The sequence below is a fragment of the Lethenteron reissneri genome, chromosome 26 (assembly GCF_015708825.2).
Source record: "Lethenteron reissneri isolate LAM-NWPU_2019-01 chromosome 26, ASM1570882v1, whole genome shotgun sequence".
Classification (NCBI taxonomy): Eukaryota; Metazoa; Chordata; class Hyperoartia; order Petromyzontiformes; family Petromyzontidae; genus Lethenteron; species Lethenteron reissneri.
This window is the reverse complement of record NC_083804.1, coordinates 16,140,983-16,162,738: the sequence shown is the minus strand read 5'-3', so window position 1 is coordinate 16,162,738 and position 21,756 is coordinate 16,140,983. Positions and strand designations below refer to the sequence as shown.

The 21,756-nt window shown below is 57.6% G+C and overlaps 1 protein-coding gene across 3 annotated transcripts in view; it reads right to left on the bottom strand.

The window, feature by feature from the left end:
- Positions 1–4,221: 4,221 nt before the first annotated feature.
- TRAF7 (TNF receptor associated factor 7) overlaps positions 4,222–21,756 on the bottom strand; it is a 42,149-nt gene continuing 24,614 nt past the window's right edge. For 2 of the 3 annotated variants that reach the window (XM_061560785.1, XM_061560787.1), the window contains 11 exons: positions 17,174–17,247; positions 16,571–16,619; positions 15,079–15,209; positions 14,573–14,655; positions 13,957–13,996; positions 13,251–13,367; positions 10,129–10,251; positions 8,209–8,328; positions 6,069–6,200; positions 5,505–5,624; positions 4,222–4,839 (listed from right to left, as the gene is read on the bottom strand). In XM_061560785.1, coding sequence (XP_061416769.1) covers positions 4,825–4,839; positions 5,505–5,624; positions 6,069–6,200; positions 8,209–8,328; positions 10,129–10,251; positions 13,251–13,367; positions 13,957–13,996; positions 14,573–14,655; positions 15,079–15,209; positions 16,571–16,619; positions 17,174–17,247 — 1,004 coding nt within the window. In that variant the 3' untranslated portion in view covers positions 4,222–4,824. The remainder of the gene's footprint in view (positions 4,840–5,504; positions 5,625–6,068; positions 6,201–8,208; positions 8,329–10,128; positions 10,252–13,250; positions 13,368–13,956; positions 13,997–14,572; positions 14,656–15,078; positions 15,210–16,570; positions 16,620–17,173; positions 17,248–21,756) is intronic. The other variant, XM_061560786.1, reaches the window with a different exon arrangement.

Genomic DNA, 21,756 nt, shown 5'->3' with positions numbered 1-21,756 from the left:
GGGTGAAGTGGGTGGGTGAGTGGTGGGTGTGTGGGTGGGTGGGTTTGTGGTGAGTGGTGTGGGTGAGGGGTGGGTGTGTGGGTGGTGAGGTGTGTGGTGAGTGTGGGTGTTGGGTGAGTGGGTGGGTGAGTGGGTGGGTGTGTGAGTGGGTGGGTGAGTGGGTGTGTGGGTGGGTGTGTGGGTGTGCGAGTGGGTGTGTGGGTGAGTGGGTGGGTGAGTGGGTGGGTGTGTGAGTGGGTGGGTGTGTGGGTGGGTGAGTGGGTGGGTGTGTGGGTGTGGGTGTGTGAGTGGGTGGGTGTGTGGGTGGGTGTGTGGGTGGGTGAGTGAGTGGGTGGGTGGGTGAGTGGGTGGGTGTGTGGGTGGGTGAGTGGGTGAGTGGGTGTGTGAGTGGGTGTGTGAGTGGGTGGGTGAGTGGGTGAGTGGGTGGGTGTGTGTGTGGGTGGGTGAGTGGGTGTGTGGGTGGGTGAGTGGGTGTGTGGGTGGGTGTGTGGGTGAGTGGTGTGTGGGTGGGTGGGTGAGTGGGTGGGTGAGTGGGTGAGTAGGTGAGTGGGTGTGTGGGTGGATGAGTGGGTGAGTGGGTGTGTGGGTGGGTGAGCGGGTGAGTAGGTGGGTGGGTGAGTGGGTGTGTGGGTGGGTGAGCGGGTGAGTAGGTGGGTGGGTGAGTGGGTAGATTAATCGAAGCAGAGAGACGCAATCGCCTTTTTTAACCTGTCGTCGTCTTCCGTACTGCTAATTAAATATTTAACGAGGACAAACGCGTGTTGGGAAGTTTTAAAATAATTTTTTTTTAAACCTATCAACTATTTTTTTTATTCTACCAGGTGAGGCCCACTGTGATCTGTCGCTGTGGTTTTCTCAGAAGCCACCTGGTCATAAGTAATGGCCCAATTTAAAAGGGCTTATCATCACGTGGACGTTATTCACGTGGCATTGCGGCTATTTAAATATCGAGGGGTGGTTTTTTTTCCACCAAATTCTAAAGAAATGGCTCTTCTTGTTATTTCGGTTGCCGACCCCTGGCCTAGCCATATGAAAGCATCCAGCAGTACAAGTCGTGCTGCAATAAACTTCTCGGCAGTAATGGATTCTCGCCACGCGAACACAGGTGCTGATAATACAGGTAGGAACAACAGGTTCCATACTGCCCACCAGGGAGTATTTGTCTGTCGTGCATAGGGGGAGGGTGGGGGTGGGAGGGGTGGGGCTGGGTGGGGAGGGTGGAACCTACACACTACACTTATACAGGTAGGAACAACAGGTTCCACACTGCCCACCAGGGATTATTTGTCTATCTGGCTGTCGTGCACGAATGCGCTGTCCAACCAAGTTCCTACCTGCCCACTCCGAAGGAGCGTGTGGACGTGTTTCCCAGGATGTCCGCGTCAAAGGCTGGACAGGTGGAAACTCAAACCTCGAGTGTGTTCATTTACTCGATTGACCGTGGAGATTAGTTCCAGTTTGTTGTCGGGAGGGGGCAGTGCAGCACAATCGATGGCCCTCTGGCTGCATGCGGAGATTCAACATTCACGTCCATGTGGGTTTCTACGAGTATGGGTCTCTGTGGGTCTAAATGGGTATCTACGGGAATGGGTCCCTCCGACTAACATTACCCATAGACTCAACACTGCCCATAGACTCAAGATTTCCGACATTATGAAGTCACTGGAGCTATATGCACCTTTTAATCATCTTGATTGAAGTTTAGTTTTTAGTGTGTCCTTCCCCCCCCACCGCCGCACCTTCGATTAGCACGGTTGGCTGCCACGTACGGTGCGAAGGAAGTTCAACGTACACTCAATCTTCCTCTTCTGTGCCAGCCCGATCAGCCAGCTGCATACACTTGGCAGTGATTTGTCTCCCATCGCCCCCTCGAGTCTCCCGACTTCTCCGAGGACATGCGCCTCCATTGGTGGCCCAAGCCGGCGCTTGGCAACTCCACATTCCTACGGCAGGAACGGGTTGTCTCCAAAGAGCAACGCTGAAAACTAATTTCTTCAGAACTGCTTTTTTGTGCCGTCCTTCGATTGGCACGGTTGGCTGCCACGTGCGCAAAAAAAATTCAACGTGCGTGCAAGCGAGCGACCGTTGACTTTCCGTGAATTGGCACCCGTTTGAAGGACCGCGGAGGACGATGATGGCGAGGCCGACGCGCAGCACACGCACGAGACGGGAGGCCACGCGGTGTGCGCAGCACGGCGACTTTATTGAGGCTGCCGCGCGGGTCGCGGCGCTGTGCTCGTCGGAGCCGCTTCCAAAATCTCGCCGCACACAATTCTCGCAGTCGGGAGGAAATGGGCAGTTTCTCGCCACGATTTGGCGGAAAAGTTGCCCAAGTGGTTGCTACTTGTCCCACGGAGCTTTGGCTGAAACCGTGTCGGACGACACACAAATACGAACAGTGGCATTGCGTGGTTGGCGTGGGCCCTGGTGCTAGGAATGAAATGCATGTACGAATGTCGAACTTTTTTCACACCATACGTAGCGAACCGTGCTAATAGGTGCGGATGGACCCCCAACCACTCCACCCACACCCCCACCCCACCACTCTACCCCCGGGGCTCACCAACTCCCTTCCCCGTGTCCAATCTCTCCTTCCCATCTTCATAACTCGAGGCCTCCTCCGGTCCGGCCCACAGGCCTCTGTGCAGCTGCACGGCCCTGCAAGCTCGAAAGCCGCTGAATCTGGCCCAGTACGCGAAGTGCCTCCTCAGGGCCGGACAGAGTCTCGATGGCTCCTGACGGTGGAATCTCGCTAATCACGGGAGCCGCGGTGCCTACGGCGGTGGCCGTGGCCCCCATCCGCCTGTAAAGTGCCGGCACGTGGCGGTTGAGGAGCTGGCCGAGACTCCGCCGTGCCCTCCTCCACCCCGTCCACATCTTCACTGAGACTCCACCTCCTACCTCAGACACTCGATTCTCTACCGTCCACCCCCCCCCCATCACGACCATCTTCTCTCCCGCATATTCCCTAATCTCCGAACTGGAACCCCAATCCCTTGTCACCTCCCACCACTCTCCCCCCTACCCCCACAACTCATTGCTGAACGAATACATTCTAAGGTCGCACTCATTACACACAAAATGTGCTTGCCACAAATGAACCACAATACCTTGCTGATCTCGTCAAGGAGCATAGACCATCATCACGCGAACTCCGATCAACCACACAGCGGCTTTTGCCCAGCCATTGAACAAAGATGGTGACTGCATCACACGCTTTTTGTGGCCGTCTGGAACTATGCACTTTGAAACCTAGATTGAAAACTCATTTTTTTTAAACTGCTTTTTGTGTTTAGTTTGTTGTCCTTCCCCCGTAACCTCCGATTAGCACGGTTAGCTACGTATGGTGCGAAAGAAGCACTATCTACATACACACAACAGGAGGCGATCCATTCTGAACCGCTCGTGAACGAGGTGTCTGTTAAAAACTGATTGCGACGCATCTCAGCGTCTAGGCTGCGTTAACAGCAGCGTGACTTACATTTTAAAATGCGACCGATTAAGCCACGGGTTGTGGCAAGTCACCTTCAAGTTACAAAAGTCAGCGAAGTCAACTCTGTACAATTTGCATCGCTTCCTTCTTCGCGTAATCCCGGCGACTAATGATTGGTCAATCGCAGCACAGCACAGGCGCTAAGCGTATTTAAAAACTATCGTACAGGTTTAAATTTCACACGCATATATATATACTCTACAGTTGTACTGTTGACAAACGTCAGCCAGCAAGTCTCTAGAGAGTATGGGTGTGTATGTATATATATACAACCACTAACTGTGCCCTCCACGTGGTGCACAGGTGATGCATCTGTCAGTCGTCTCAGTCAGTCAACTCATGGCACCTGCTGGGTCTGTCCCGTGACCTCCTGGCAGTAGTGAGCCTTCGACACTTCATGCGACGACCTCATAGTGCACCTGGCCTGGCACGGGCCGCCACTTAGTGGCGAATGGCGGCTGCTGTTGTTGTTGTTATACAACCGCTAACTGTACATGTGTACACAAACCGTTTCTCCCACCACCAGCACCACCACCGCAGTGGCGCTGTGCAGTGGCGAGAGACTGCGCACACCCCCCTTGCCCCCCCCCCCAGGCCGAGGTCACGGCGGCGAGGGACCCCTTGCCAACAGCAGCCGCTGCCGACGTCCCACCGGCGCTCCTCCCAGCGTCACGACGACCGCTGCGTTATCACGGCGCCGGCGCGAGATACCGCGCCGCGATTCACACCGTGCGCGTCCGCCCGCTGCCTCCGCAGGGGTTGTCCTTCCCACCGTGGTCTCTTCCTCGGCAGGAGCAGGGGGGGAAGCAGGTTCCATTCCCCTGCCCCTCTGCCGCTCCGCCACAATCCACTCGGCGGCGATCGCCCACGCCGCCGGCCTGAGCGCTGGCCGTGCGCGCGTCTCCGAGCGTCGGAGCGCACTGTCGGTCGGTGAAGGTCACCGGTGCCGGACGTGTCGGCCCCGCAGAGCGGCGGTCCCGTCGCCGTGCAGGGGGACGGGCGCTGCCAGCTGCACCGGTGATGGAGAGTCGCTGGAGGATGGCGCCCACGTTCGGCTCCCCCAGTGGCAAGTGAATTTGTGCGGAAAACGCCGCCGCCGCCGCACCGGTTCAAGAGGTTTGACCGCTGGCACGCCCTGGGGCAAGCTGCGTCAACGTCGTTCCCCCGTCGCCCAGACACGACCGTGGGTTTCCCGTGAGGTGGGGGGGGGGCGACGGGGGGGGGCCCTGACCCCCCAAGGGTTTAACGCGAGTTGCAGGGAGGTGGGGGGACCGGTGAGCAGAGGCGTGGTGGTGCCCGCCGTGGATCCGGTGCTCTGCGCGATGGAGCCGTTACGATGTCCAAACCTGCATCATGAAAGCACGGAGAGAGAGAGAGGGGTAACGTGAAAAATAGCCGATTCTGTTAGGCGGAGAGTGGAAGGTAGCCTTGATCCAGATCCTCACCCGAACACGCCCCATGCTGACTCTAGCCCTCGACGTAATCCCTCAACCTCAGCCTAACTCTCAAGATGTTAACTCCCTCGCCTGGCACACAGGAGGTCGTGGGTTCGATCCCGACCCTGACGCCTGCTGTATATCTGGAGTTTCCATGTTCTCCCTGTGGTCGCATACATTTTCTCCGTTCTTTCACCTCCACATTTAGAATCAACAAGCGTTTTAGAGTAGATGATGAGCCACTTCGTTGAGCTATCATTTGTGACAGCCAGGTCACTTCTGAAAAAGAGCTATACAGCTCAGTGGGCCTTGCCTGGAAAAATAAACTACAAGATGAAACTAATCCTCACCCCAGCACGACTAACCCTCCCCACGAGGGCCCTCTTCGCCATAGGAGGATCCCGACGCAGGTTCCCTGCTAAAATGTCACCGCACCTCCCCGCACTCAAGCCAAGCGGGGAGGTGCGGTTCGCGAAGCCTCACTAACTATCTCCCGGCGTGCCACGGCGGCCCGAGGCGCCGTCGTGTTCCGACGGGACGAGAGAGCGGCGCGCGGCTCCGAGCGGGAGTCGAACCTTGACGGTGCTGTCGACGGCGCCCGAGAAGAGGCGCCCGCGCGAGACGGCGAGCGCCGTCACGCTGCCCTGGTGGCGCAGCAGCGTCTGCGTGCAGATCATGTTGTCCATGCTCCACACCTGCCACGTGTCATCACGCGGACGTCACGCGCACATACACGGACACGTCATGCACGCGCGCGCATGCACACACACACGGAAGTAACTCACAAATTCACAATCTCGTGCGTGTGTGGTAAGTAGAGCGGGCTGTGCCGTGTGCAGCGCCGTGCGGTGTCTGGCGTGCAGCGTGCGGTTGTGCAGCTATGCAGTGTGCAGCGTGCAGTGTGCAGCACGCGGCGTGGGGTGTCCAGCCTGAAGTGTGTGGTGTGCAACATGCGGTGTTTTACATGCATAGTGCAGTGTGCGTTGCACCCTTTTCAGCACACAGCGAGTGGGGTGCAGTGTGCAGCGCGCGGTGTGTGCAGTGCAGTGTGCGGTATGCAGCGTGTGGCGAGTTGAGCGGTGCGTGCGGTGCGTGCGGTGCGTGACGTGCGAGTGGTGTGGGGTGCGTGCGGTAGTCACCCGGAGTGAGCGATCGTAGGAGGCACTGAACACTTTGGTCTGGTCGGGCGTGGAGATGACGGCAAGGGCGTACACAGTGCCCACGTGCCCCGTCAGCGTGCGCACCTGCTCCTTCGACTCAATGTCCCACACCTGAGCCACCACACACCCCGCAGGGTTACATACAGACAAGGACAACGATCCCCCGAATAGTCTTTAACAGACTGTTGAGGCAATGGCTGTTCGCGAGCACCTATGAAGGCCGGCATGGCACGCGAGGGGTGGGTGGCCAGGACCACGCCCGGCTGCCTTTGTCCCCCTCGTGGCGATGTTTACACATCGCACCAGGTACTCATTTGAGGCCGAGTCAACCTAGGGGAGGCCCAGGACCGGTTAATTTAATCGTCACTGGAGTTGGGAGGCCGAAACTGGTAATCGAACCGCTGTGCCACCTCTCCCCACAAGTCACACACCACACCACCGCACACACCACCACACACACCACCCATTACACACACACACACACCGCCATGTGCGCACACAGTACACACTGCACGACACACGCACACCCCGCGGACCGTGCCAGGTGGGTGTCCGCACGGGGAGGCGTTCATCCAGCAGTGGAAAGACCGTGAGGTAGCGATGATGGAGCACGCCGCGGTGGCACACTTCGCGCAGGAAACGCGACGGATCGTGCGGGTTGATGAACCGGCGACGCTGCTGCGAGCTGTGCTCATGGGGGGGGTGCGGCGGGTCGATCTTGGCGAGTTGACGGATGAAACGCGACGACGGCGCGTGGGTGGAGAGGGATGAGCGGGCAAGAAGAGGGGAGGGAGGAGGAGGAGGAGGCGGGGGCGGGGAGATTGCTCCGATTAGGGGGATGGGAGCTTTGATAAGATGCACAATAGGGGGGTGGGTGGGAGGGAGCGGGTGGGTGGGTGCGGTGAGGTTCCGGGGACGTTTGTTGTGACGGGCGTCTGGTGGCCGGGGTCGCGTGCCATGGGGGGGGGGGGGGGCGGTGAAAGGGGGGATGATGGGTTGAAGGGCGTGGAGACGCGAGCTTCACGGGGGTTGCGTTCAGGATTGATGGGGTGGCCCGGCACGATACACCATCTGGAGACGCCGTGCGGATAAGGACGCCACCACCGGCGTCGAGTGGCAACATCTATCACTTAAATGGGAAAGCGCGCATCGCGCACGAGATAATCGTGATAATTGGTTATTCGCGCAATATGTCTGAGAGCGGAAGACGGACATGAAGTAAGACGCAGCTGTGTTTCGCGGGCCTACATGTATGGAATAGTTTCACAGTTGGTGGCAATGACGCTGTACGTTCCTGCTGCCGAGTCATTTGCGGCGAGGGGGGGGGGGGGGGAATAAAAAATAATAAATTGATAAAATTTGGAACATTATGCTGCCACGCGTCTGGACAACTCGTTTCGAATCACATCAGGGGATCTTTAGTGTCCACTGTGAAGCGGACGGCGCGTTGCATTTGACGGTTTAGCGAACACGCAGGAGTAACCGGGACGGTCCGCCAGGTTGGAACCGTGAACCTCTGCATCGAGCGGCGAACACTGCATCGCTGGGCACATGTGACCTCCCAAAGTCGGGTGGGATGACTACAGGAGCGCTCGCTGGTTCGTGACAGCCCTGGCTTGTGACAACACGGGCGAGTGACAGCCCTGGCTTGTGACAACACGGGCGAGTGACAGCCCTGGCTTGTGACAACACGAGCGAGTGACAAGATCGCCCAGCTGTACGAGTATGCGTGCGAGTGTGAATGTGTACGTGAGCGTGTGAATGTGTACGTGAGCGTACACACGCGTGTGTACACGTCTATGTGTGAGTGCTACGAAGCCGGTGACCCGAGTTCAATTCCTGCTTACGCCCATCACCAGTGACGATTATCGGAACCGATCATCAGCCTCCCCTAGGTCAACTCAGCCTTAAATGAGTACCTGGTGCGATGTGCAAACGTCGCCAGTGCGGAGACAAAGGCGGCCGGGCGTGGTGCCGGCCACCAACCCCCTCTCGTGTGCGTGCCGGCTTTAATAGGTGCTCGCTAACAGCACTTGCCCCTACAGTCTGTCAATGCCTTGTGTGTGCGCGCGAGTGTGTGCGTGCGAGTGTGTGCGCGAGTGTGCGTACGCATCCGTACGTGTATGAGGTTCTCGTAGGTGCCGCACACGATGTGGTGGTTTGTAACGGCGATGGAGTAGACGCTGCCCCCGGACGTCTGCAGGACGTGCACGCACTCCAGCGAGCGCATGTCCCAGATCTGCAACCGAAAACACGCAGAGGCAATGATCCCCGGTGTACCCCCGCAGGCTGCTGAGGCGAGTGCCATCCGGCGGGCACCTCTGAAGGACATACTCTTAGTTTTTTCGGTAAAGTCACGTAGGTAACAAGGAAAAATTAAATTAATAAAAATAAAATAACATAAATCACGACGTTTCGGAGGCAACACAAGTCTCCGTCATCAGGTGGGACCGTCACAGCCAGATTTGCTGTATCACAGCCAGATTTGCTGATGCAGCAAATCTGGCTGTGACAGTCCCACCTGATGACGGAGACTTGTGTTGCCTCCGAAACGTCGTGATTTATATTATTTTATTTTTATAAATTTTTATTTCAGTTTTTTTTTTACCGACGTGACTTTACCGAAAAAACTAAGAGTATGAATCCTTGCAAGTCACGAAAGCTTCAAATCTAGAACGTCTGAAGGACGCCACGGACGAACGAGGAGGGGCGGGCAGTGACCAGCACCGCCCCTCCGGCCGCCTTTGTCTCCCCGATGCCGATGCAGCACGTTGCACCAGGTGCTAAATTAAGGCTAAGTCGTCCGAAGAGAAGACCACGAGTTGGTTCTTACAATTGCCACTGATGCGAGCCGTGGCCGGGAGTCAAACTCAGGTCACCGGGTTCAGTTGCGCAGTGCTCTTTAACCGCTATGGCTCGTCTTACCGACATCACACCAAAGTGCTTGTGCAGGGCTAGGTGCACTTCGAGGACATTTGATGTACCGACGGGAGGCCACGCGACAGACCCAGGTGCCATGGGTTGACCGACCGAGATGACTGGCAGATGCATCACCCGTGCTCAGCTTCTTTGCCAACCTGCTGCGTTTTAGCCACCCGGCGCTCGTTGTGAGCATCACAGCATACACACTAAGATCCCCCGTATAACCTTGACAGACTGTGCTGTTAGCGAGCACCTATGAAGGCCGGAACGGTATACGAGGCGGTGGGTGGCCAGCACCACGCCCGACCGCCTTTGTCTCCCCAGTGGCGATGTTTACACACCGCACCAGGTACTCGTTTTAGGCTGAGTCGACCTAGGGGAGGCCCGGGACCGGTTCAGATAATCGTCACTGGTGTTGGCCGTGAGCGGGAATCGAACTCGGGTCGCCGGGTTCATAGCACAGCGCGCTAACCGCTACACCATCGCTCCCCAAATACACACACACACACCACACTCAATCCACGTCAACTACAGAATAGTCATGACAATGAGCAGATATGCATACACAAGTGTACCACCATATGTGTGCATGTACATGTGTCTTGACCTGCATATCTCTTGACAGCGAGCTTTCAGCACTGCATGTGGCCCTAAAGTTCACCTAATCTTGCACGGGCACTGCCGTGACATCACCGTCGCTTAGTGTCGAATGACGGCTGTTATTGTTGTTGTGTACATCTATGTGTGTGCGTATACACACACTCAATGACATATGCACCGTGTGTGTGTGTGCGTACACGTGTGTGAATCCACTCTCTGGAGAGTGGTAGTGCAGCGGTTATCGCGGTGCCCTACATACCCGTGGACCCGAGTTCGATTCCCGCTCATGGCTAAGACCAGGTCCTGGACCTCCACCTAGGTCGACTCAGCCTCAAGTGAGTACCTGATGCGGTGTGTAAACATCGCCACTGAGGAGACAAAGGGCGGCCAGGCGTTGTGCTGGACAACCGCCCCATCATGCGCCGTGCCAGCCTTCATAGGTGCTTGCTAACAGCACTTGCCTCAAAAGTGTGTTAAGGCTATACGGGGGATCTTTGTCTTTGTTGTGTGAATCCACCTTGATGGTCTGGTAGGAGCCACTGTAGAGGTAGTGCTGCGAGGCCACCAGCGCCCGCACCCAGTGGTTCAGGCCCGTCAGCTCCTTCTTCAGCTTCAGCTCTGTGCCCACCATGTCCCACACCTGCACCACCGACACAGCACAGCCTGACACAGCTGCCCATTGGGAACATCGGTACAGCGTGGACACCCGTCGGTACAGCGTGGACACCCGTCGGTACAGCCGGGACAGCCGTCGGTATATGTGGGACAGCCATCGGTACAGCGTGGACAGCCGTCGGTACAGCGGGGAGACCCGTCGGTACAGCTGGGACAGCCATCGGTACAGCTGGGACAGCCGTCGGTACAATGTGGTGCGGACGGCATGGGTGGTAGAGGGGTGGTAGAGGGGTGGTAGAGGGGTGGTAGAGGGGTGGTAGAGGGGTGGTAGAGGGGTGGTAGAGGGGTGGTAGACGGGTGGTAGAGGGGTGGTAGAGGGGTGGTAGAGGGGTGGTAGAGGGGTGGTAGAGGGGTGGTAGAGGGGTGGTAGAGGGTGGTAGAGGGATGGTAGAGGAGTGGTAGAGGGGTGATAGAGGGGTGGTAGAGGGGTGGTAGAGGGGTGGTAGAGGGGTGGTAGAGGGTGGTAGAGGGGTGGTAGAGGGGTGGTAGAGGGGTGGTAGAGGGGTGGTAGAGGGGTGGTAGAGGGGTGGTAGAGGGGTGGTAGAGGGGTGGTAGAGGGGTGGTAGAGGGGTGGTAGAGGGGTGATAGAGGGGTGGTAGAGGGGTGGTAGAGGGGTGGTAGAGGGGTGGTAGAGGGGTGGTAGAGGGGTGGTAGAGGGGTGGTAGACGGGTGGTAGACGGGTGGTAGAGGGGTGGTAGAGGGGTGGTAGAGGGGTGGTACAGGGGTGGTACAGGGGTGGTAGAGGGGTGGTAGACGGGGTGGTAGAGGGGTGGTAGAGGGGTGGTAGAGGGTGGTAGAGGGGTGGTAGAGGGGTGGTAGAGGGGTGGTACAGGGGTGGTAGAGGGGTGGTAGAGGGGTGGTAGAGGGGTGGTAGAGGGGTGGTATAGGGTGGTAGAGGGGTGGTAGAGGGGTGGTAGAGGGTGGTAGAGGGGTGGTACAGGGGTGGTAGAGGGGTGGTAGAGGGGTGGTAGAGGGGTGGTAGAGGGGTGGTAGAGGGGTGGTAGAGGGTGGTAGAGGGGTGGTAGAGGGGTGGTAGAGGGGTGTAGAGGGGTGGTAGAGGGGTGGTAGAGGGGTGGTCGAGGGGTGGTAGAGGGGTGGTAGAGGGGTGGTAGAGGGGTGGTAGAGGGGTGGTAGAGGGGTGGTAGAGGGTGGTAGAGGGGTGGTAGAGGGGTGATAGAGGGGTGGTAGACGGGTGGTAGAGGGGTGGTAGAGGGTGGTAGAGGGGTGGTAGAGGGGTGGTAGAGGGGTGGTAGAGGGGTGGTAGAGGGGTGGTAGGAGGGGTGGTAGAGGGGTGGTAGAGGGGTGGTAGAGGGGTGGTTAGAGGGTGGTAGAGGGTGGTAGAGGGTGGTAGAGGGGTGGTAGAGGGGTGGTAGAGGGGTGGTAGAGGGGTGGTAGAGGGGTGGTAGTAGCGGGTGGTAGAGGGGTGATAGAGGGGTGGTAGAGGGGTGGTAGAGGGGTGGTAAGGGGTGGTACAGGGTGGTAGAGGGTGGTAGAGGGGTGGTAGAGGGGTGGTAGAGGGGTGGTAGAGGGGTGATAGAGGGGTGGTAGAGGGGTGGTAGAGGGGTGGTAGAGGGGTGGTAGAGGGGTGGTAGAGGGGTGGTAGAGGGGTGGTAGAGGGGTGGTAGAGGTGGTGGTAGAGGGGTGGTAGAGGGGTGGTAGAGGGGTGGTAGAGGGGTGGTAGAGGGGTGGTAGAGGGGTGGTAGAGGGGTGGTAGAGGGGTGGTAGAGGGGTGGTAGAGGGGTGGTAGAGGGGTGGTAGAGGGGTGGTAGAGGGGTGGTAGAGGGGTGGTAGAGGGGTGGTAGAGGGGTGGTAGAGGGGTGGTAGAGGGGTGGTAGAGGGGTGGTAGAGGGTGGTAGAGGGGTGGTAGAGGGGTGGTAGAGGGGTGGTACAGGGGTGGTAGAGGGGTGGTAGAGGGGTGGTAGAGGGGTGGTAGAGGGGTGGTAGAGGGGTGGTAGAGGGGTGGTAGAGGGGTGGTAGAGGGGTGGTGAGGTAGAGGGGTGGTAGAGGGGTGGTAGAGGGGTGGATAGGGGTGGTACAGGGGTGGTAGAGGGGTGGTAGAGGGGTGGTAGAGGGGTGGTACAGGGGTGGTACAGGGGTGGTAGAGGGGTGGTAACAGGGTGGTACAGGGGTGATAGAGGGGGTGGTAGAGGGTGGTAGAGGGGTGGTAGAGGGGTGGTAGAGGGGTGGTAGAGGGGTGGTAGAGGGGTGGTTAGAGGGGTGGTAGAGGGGTGGTAGAGGGGTGGTAGAGGGGTGGTACAGGGGTGGTAGAGGGGTGGTACAGGGGTGGTAGAGGGGTGGTAGAGGGGTGGTAGAGGGGTGATAGAGGGGTGGTAGAGGGGTGGTACAGGGGTGGTACAGGGGTGGTAGAGGGGTGGTAGAGGGGTGGTAGAGGGGTGATAGAGGGGGGTAGAGGGTGGTTGGTTAGAGGGGTGATAGAGGGGTGGTATGGTAGAGGGGTGGTACAGGGGTGGTACAGGGGTGGTACAGGGGTGGTACAGGGGTGGTACAGGGGTGGTACAGGGGTGGTAGAGGGGTGGTTAGAGGGGTGGTAGAGGGGTGGTAGAGGGTGGTAGAGGGGTGGTAGAGGGGTGGTAGAGGGGTGGTAGAGGGGTGGTACAGGGGTGGTACAGGGGTGGTAGAGGGGTGGTAGAGGGGTGGTAGAGGGGTGGTACAGGGGTGGTACAGGGGTGGTACAGGGGTGGTAGAGGGGTGGTAGAGGGGTGGTAGAGGGGTGGTAGAGGGGTGGTAGAGGGGTGGTACAGGGTGGTAGAGGAGGTGGTTAGAGGAGTGGTAGAGGGGTGGTAGAGGGGTGGTAGGGCGGTGGTAGAGGGGTGGTAGGGCGGTGGTAGAGGGGTGGTAGAGGAGGTGGTAGAGGGGTGGTAGAGGGGTGGTAGAGGGGTGGTAGAGGGGTGGTAGAGGGGTGGTAGAGGGGTGGTAGAGGGGTGGAGGGGGCCGGCTCCTCGCCTTTATGGCCTTGAGCGAGCCGGTGAAGAGGAGGCTGGCCGAGGCCACCAGGGTGCACACGGGGTTGTCGTGCGCACGGATCGTGTTCACGTTCTGCAGCGTCGGGATGTCCCACACCTTCACACACACACACACATTCACGTACGCACGAATGTACATGCGCACGTAAGTGCGCGTAGGCACGCATACACATACATACATATAAACAAAGACATATATCCCCCGTATAGCCTGAGGAGACTGTTGGGGCAAGTGCTGTTAGCGAGCACCTCTGAAGGTCGGAACGGCACACGAAGGGGTGATGTGGCCAGCACCGCGCCCGGCCGCCTTTGTCTCCCCAGTGGTGATGTTTACACACCACACCAGGTACTCATTTTAGGCCGAGTCGTCCGAGGGGAGGCCCAGAACCGGTTCAAATAATCGTCACCGGTGTTGGCCGTGAGCGGCAATCGAACTCGGGTCGTCGGTTTCGTAGCACAGTGCGCTAACCACTAAACTACAAAGACAAAGATTCCCCGTATAGCCTTAACAGATTGTTGGGGCAAGTGCTGTTCGCGAGCTATACTACACACACGTACACGCAACAAACACGCAAAACACGCGCACAAGCACTCGCGCGCGCACAGGTCTGGTTAAATATCCCTTCGCTTCGGGAGAGAGAGGAGAAAAGCTGCCACAAAATGTTACCACTCCAGCGGCCACTCACGATTATGGTGCAGTCTGCCGATCCGCTGTAGAGCTTGTTCCTGGAAAAATATAAAAATAGGAATCAATTTCCTCCACGTCTTTATTATAAATTCGTTTTACACACAACCAGACGCGCCTGCGTTCGTCAAGTGCGCGTGCTGTCATTGCGGCATGTTTGTGCGTGCGAGTGTGATAGGTGGTTGCTGTTGTTGAGTGTGGGAAACCTCTGTTCGATTCCCGCTTGTGGCCAAAACCAGGCACGATTATCAGAACCGGTCCTGGGCCTCCCCATAGGTCGACTCTGCCTAAAATCAGTACCTGGTATGTAAACATCGCCACTTGAAGGTGGCCGGGCATGGTGTTGGCCACCCGGCCTTCATTAGGTGCTCGCTAACAGCACTTGCCCCAACAGTGTGTCAAGGCTAAACGGGGGTTCTTATCTTTGTTGGTGTGAGTGTGCTGCAGTGCGTGTGGTGTTGTGTTTCTCCGCTCGTGTGTGTGTTTGGCCAAGTGAATCTCAAATGGGCCATTGGAATCGCAGTGGGCAAGAGGTGTCTCAATGGTCCAGTATTCACCTGGTGGTGGCAACAACCACTACTACCACCGCCACCACCACCACCACCACCACCACTCACCCCTGTATGCACAGCGCCAGCACGATGCCGTCATGCCCCTCCAGGGTTTTCTGACACTTGTAGTTGGTGCACGTATCCCACACCTGCACAACAGCATGGATATCATCAGCAACGGGATTAGCAATAACAGCTGCGACAACCAACAACAAACATCTCTCAGACTCCCACATCTCACAGGTGGTTCAAGGATAGTGGCTGTTGTGTTGATGGTGCCGGTGGTCGTTAGATGGCAGGTGGTGGTGGTGGTGTTGGTTGTAGTGGGATGGCAGGAACCGGCGGTGCCAGGATATGGGTCACCGTGCTAGAGGTGCTGCTGGCGGCACTGCTAGTGGTTGTGCTGGCGGTGCCGGTAGTTGCAATACGGCAGATGGTGAGAGTGGTGGTGTTGGTTGCCGTGAGTTGGCAGAAACTCGTGGCAGTACTGCCGGGTGTTTTGGTAGTGCTGCTGCTGGTGCTGGTGAGATGGCACGAGCCGGCCGGTGAGGGTGGCGAGTGGCGCAGCCTGCCTTGATGGTTTTGTCGGAAGAGCCGCTGAAGAGGAGATCTCCGGTGGGGTAGACGCACAGGCACCACACGGGGCCCTGGTGGCCCACGAACGTGCCCTTGCACTTGAAGATCTGCTGCGGGTCGTATGCTGCTGGGGGGTGGGGGGGGGGAGGCATGCGAAGCGTTACACAACCGCCATGATGTCACGTTGGCATCAACGCCATGACCCAGGCTTCCCCTGCCAGAGGCACTCAGGCCGGGCCATATCCTCAGTCACTGCCGCAGCTCAGGCCTGAGCCGCCCACTTGCTTTCAGAGACGTACGAACGACGACTCACCCGTGGCTCGATTCAGGCTCGGCTCACGATGAGAAAACCCCAGCATGGTTGGGACCGTGATCAGAGCCGGATCGAGTTAAGCGGCGGAGGCTTTGTGCCCATTGCTCACTCCTCGAGGCAGAGCCAAGCCGTGACGAAGAATATGGGCGCCGCGGTGGCAAGATGTTCACTACCTCGCCTGGTATGCAGGAAGTCGTGGGTTCATTCCCGACCCGGACACCTGTAAATTTGGAGTTTGCATGTTCTTCTCCGGGTCCTCCAGGTTTTCCCTCCACGTTTAGAATCAACATTTGTTGAGTATTTGGCTGCTATAAATTTCCACGTGATAAACTACTTCTCATTGGGCTACCATTTGTGGCCAGGTCGCTTCTAAAAAACGAGCTGTATAGCTCAGTGGGGATTACCTCGTCAAAAAAATAGAATTTATAGCTTACAGAGGCCTAGGTATTAAAGGTCTCTCACCTGGAATTACACTGTAAAGGATATTGACCGTTTCATCGTTTGACGAACAATATCTGCTCACACACGAGGTGTTTTTGATGCGTGCATCATCGGTGTCGGAATCTTTCGGTGCCCACTCCCGCAGTTAGCAATCGGTGGCTGATTGATACCCCGGCAATCTCATTAATCACCTACAGCCCCGTCTGCATTTCTGCATCAATTCTCAAAAAAAACTGTCTTTTTTTTTTCCCTGCTCAGACACTGATGTCCACGGGGGCCAGCGGCGGCAATTCCGCATTCCTATGGCAGGCACAAGACTGTCCCGTGGATCCAAGCCACCCCCTGCTGCCGTGCCGGCTATGAGCGAGGCTAGCGTGAGGACTCAGCGTGAGGACTCAGCGTGAGGAGCCAGCGTGAGAAGTCCGCGCGTCAGCACGGCCACAGCTGGGCTCCACTTCCTGCCATTGCACCGGACGGGAAGCGCTGAGCTCACGACAGGAAACACCGGGCAGCCCCCACCTCCTCTCCCCCCCCCTTCTTCTTCATCCTCATCATCATCGCTGGCCCGATTCTCTCATCACCGGCTAGATCCCCCCCTCCTCAATTGCTTGTCGGGCCCCCCCCCCCCTTGATCACATCGTCAGCATCGTGCCACAGTGGCTGAGTGGGTGGGGCCGAGCATTGGTGAGTGGGGGGGGGTGGCAGAGGGCGGTAGTGGTGGAGGGGCTACTTACATCCCAGGACCCCCATGTTGAGCCGCGCGTTGATGTGCGAGAGCTCGTCCTGCGGAGGGAGAGGGCCACGTTGTGACTTCACAGCGTTCTCACGCTCGAGAGATCGCGGCGGGGGTTGGGGGGGGGGGCTCACGGGGGGGGCAGGGTGGGTGGGTGGGTGGTGGCAGGAGGGTTAAGGGGAAGTTGAATGAATTGTAGTTTGCGTGTCGTGTCGCCAAATTAATCTCCGGTGCCGTTGAATTAATGTTGATGTTGTCGCACGGATAATAAAAGTCGGCTCTTATATCATACTTTTTCATTTTCAGGCAACGGTGTTCTTGACGAACGTGATGGATGTTGGCTATAGATGTGCTTGGTCATTATCACTGCCAACACGGCAGCAACACAATTAGCATGACAATGAGGAGGACCGTTTGGTACCTTGTAGCAACAAAGGCATTGGCGAAGGTACCTTGGCCATGGCTTGGTAAGCTTCACACTGCTGCGGAACGTGGAGGCGTGGTTGCCGCGTGGTTGCCGCGTGGTTGCCGCGGTTCTACGTGTTGTCACGTGTGGCTATTGCCCGGTCAAATGTGCGGCTGCGCAGTTGCAAGCACGACTCACGCTCAGCATGGAGGTGTCTCTCCGGAACTCCATGAGGTCCTCGCTCAGCTTGCTCTGGTTCTCGTCGAGCACGTCTGCAGGCACGGCCACACACCCACGGCACCGCCACATAAGCCCCAACACCACCACCACCACCACCACCAACACCACCACCAACACCACCAACACCACCACCAACACCACCACCACCACCACCAACACCACCACCAACACCACCACCGCCAACACCACCGCCAACACCACCACCAACACCAACACCACCACCAACACCAACACCACCACCAACACCACCGCCACCAACACAAACAACACCACCACCAACACCACCACCAACACCACCGCCGCCGCCACCACCGCCACCAACACCACCACCAACACCACCACCACCACCGCCAACACCACCGCCAACACCACCACCAACACCAACACCACCACCAACACCAACACCACCACCAACACCACCGCCACCAACACAAACAACACCACCACCAACACCACCACCAACACCACCAACACCAACACCACCACCAACACCACCACCAACACCACCGCCAACACCACACCACCGCACCAACACAAACAACACCACCGCCACCACCAACACCACCGCCACCAACACAAACAACACCACCACCAACACCACCGCCACCAACACAAACAACACCAACACCACCACCAACACCACCGCCACCAACACAAACAACACCACCACCAACACCACCGCCAACACCACCCGCCACCAACACAAACAACACCAACACCACCACCAAACACCACCGCCACCAACACAAAACAACACCAACACCACCACCAACACCACCGCCACCAACACAAACAACACCAACACCACCACCAACACCACCGCCACCAACACAAACAACACCAACACCACCACTAACACCACCGCCACCAACACAAACAACACCAACACCACCACCGACACCACCGCCACCAACCAACACAAACAACACCAACCACCACCACCAACACACCGCCACCAACACAAAACAACACCAACACCAACACCAACACCACCGCCACCAACACAAACAACACCAACACCACCACCGACACCACCGCCACCAACACAAACAACACCAACACCACCACCAACACCACCGCCACCAACACAAACAACACCAACACCAACACCAACACCACCGCCACCAACACAAACAACACCAACACCACCACCAACACCACCGCCAACACCACCACCACCACCAACACCACCGCCACCAACACAAACAACACCACCACCAACACCACCGCCACCAACACAAACAACACCACCACCAACACCACCGCCAACACCACCGCCACCAACACAAACAACACCAACACCACCACCAACACCACCGCCACCAACACAAACAACACCAACACCAACACCACCGCCAACACCACCGCCACCAACACAAACAACACCAACACCAACACCAACACCACCGCCACCAACACAAACAACACCACCACAACACCACCGCCAACACCACCGCCACCAACACAAACAACACCAACACCACCACCAACACCACCGCCACCAACACAAACAACACCAACACCACCACCAACACCACCGCCAACACCACCACCACCACCAACACCACCGCCACCAACACAAACAACACCACCACCAACACCACCGCCACCAACACAAACAACACCACCACCAACACCACCGCCAACACCACCGCCACCAACACAAACAACACCAACACCACCACCAACACCACCGCCACCAACACAAACAACACCAACACCAACACCACCGCCAACACCACCGCCACCAACACAAACAACACCAACACCACCACCAACACCACCGCCAACACCAACACCACCGCCACCACCAACACCACCGCCACCAACACAAACAACACCACCACCAACACCAACACCACCGCCACCAACACAAACAACACCAACACCACCACCAACACCACCGCCACCAACACAAACAACACCAACACCACCACCAACACCACCGCCAACACCACCACCACCACCAACACCACCGCCACCAACACAACAACACCACCCACCAACACCACCGCCACCAACACAACAACACCACCACCAAACACCACCGCAACACCACCGCCACCAACACAAACAACACCAACACCACCACCAACACCACCGCACCAACACAAACAACACCAACACCAACACCACCGCCAACACCACGCCACCAACACAAACAACACCACCGCCCACCAACACACCACCGCCACCACCAACACACTGCCAACACAAACACCACCGCCACCACCAACCACCACCGCCACCAACACAAACAACACCACCACCAACACCAAACACCACGCCACAACACAAACAACACCAACACCACCACCAACACCACCGCCACAACACAAACACACCACCAACACCACCACCAACACCACCACCAACACCAACACCACCGCACCAACACAAACAACACCAACACCACCACCAACACCACCGCCACCAACAAAACAACACCAACACCACCACCAACACCACCACCCCCAACACAAACAACACCAAACACCACCACCAACACCACCGCCACCAACACAAAACAACACCAACACCACCACCAACACCACCGCCACCAACACAACCAACACCACCACCCAACACCAACCACCACCAACACACCACACACCAACAACACCAACACACCACCAACAGCCACCGCCAACACAAACAAACACCAACACCACCACCAACACCACCGCCACCAACACAAACAACACCAACACCACCACCAACACCACCCGCCACCAACACAAACAACACAACACCACCACCAACACCACCACCACCACCAACACAAACAACACCAACACCACCACCACCAACACAAACAACACCAACACCACCACCAACACCACCACCACCAACACAAACAACACCAACACCACCACCAACACCCACCGCCACCAACACAAACAACACCAACACCACCACCAACACCACCGCCACCAACACAAACAACACCAACACCACCACCAACACCACCACCAACACCACCACCACCACCAACACCACCACCAACACCACCACCACAAACAACACCAACACCACCACCAACACCACCGCCACCAACACAAACAAACACCAACACCACCACCAACACCACCGCCACCAACACAAACAACACCAACACCACCACCAACACCACCGCCACCAACACAAACAACACCAACACCAACACCAACACCACCGCCACCAACACAAACAACACCAACACCACCACCAACACCACCGCCAACACCACCGCCAACACCACCACCACCAACGCCACCAACACAAACAACACCACCACCAACACCACCGCCACCAACACAAACAACACCACCACCAACACACCCGCCAACACCACCGCCACCAACACAAACAACACCAACACCACCACCAACACCACCGCCACCCACACAAACAACACCAACACCAACACCACCGCCAACACCACCGCCACCAACACAAACAACACCAACACCAACACCACCGCCACCAACACAAACAACACCACCACCAACACCACCGCCAACACCACCGCCACCAACACAAACAACACCAACACCACCACCAACACCACCGCCACCAACACAAACAACACCACCACCAACACCACCGCCAACACCACCGCCACCAACACAAACAACACCAACACCACCGCCAACACCACGCCACCAACACAAACACCCACCCCACACCAACACCACCGCCACCAACACAAACAACACCACCACCAACACCACCGCCACCAACACAAACAACAAACCACCACCAACACCAACACCACCGCACCAACACAAACAACACCAACACCACCACCAACACCACCCCACCAACACAAACAACACCAACACCACCACCAACACCCCACCAACACCAACACCACCGCCACCAACCAAAAACACCAACACCCACCAACACCACCGCCACCAACAAACAACACCAACACCACCACCAACACCACCAACACAACAACACCAACACCACCACCAACACCACCGCCACCAACACAAACAACACCAACACCACCAACACCACCACCACCAACACAAACAACACCAACACCACCACCAACCCACGCCACCACACAAACAACACCAACACCACCACCAACACCACCGCCACCAACACAAACAACACCAACACCACCACCAACACCACCACCAACACCACCACCACCACCAACACCACCGCCAACACCACCGCCAACACCACCACACCAACACCACCGCCACCAACACAAACAACACCAACACCACCACCAACACCACCGCCACCAACACAAACAACACCAACACCACCACCAACACCACCGCCACCAACACAAACAACACCACCACCAACACCACCACCAACACCACCGCCAACACCACCGCCAACACCACCGCCAACACCACCGCCAACACCACCGCCAACACCACCGCCAACACCACCGCCAACACCACCGCCGCCGCCAAGGCGCGCCACACCACACCACCCGCTAGTCCACCTCAACCCCTGGAACCGCCTCCGACTGCGAGTGTCGCGCTGGGTGAGCTCTGTGCGGGCCTGTGACCGAGCTGTGCGTGCCA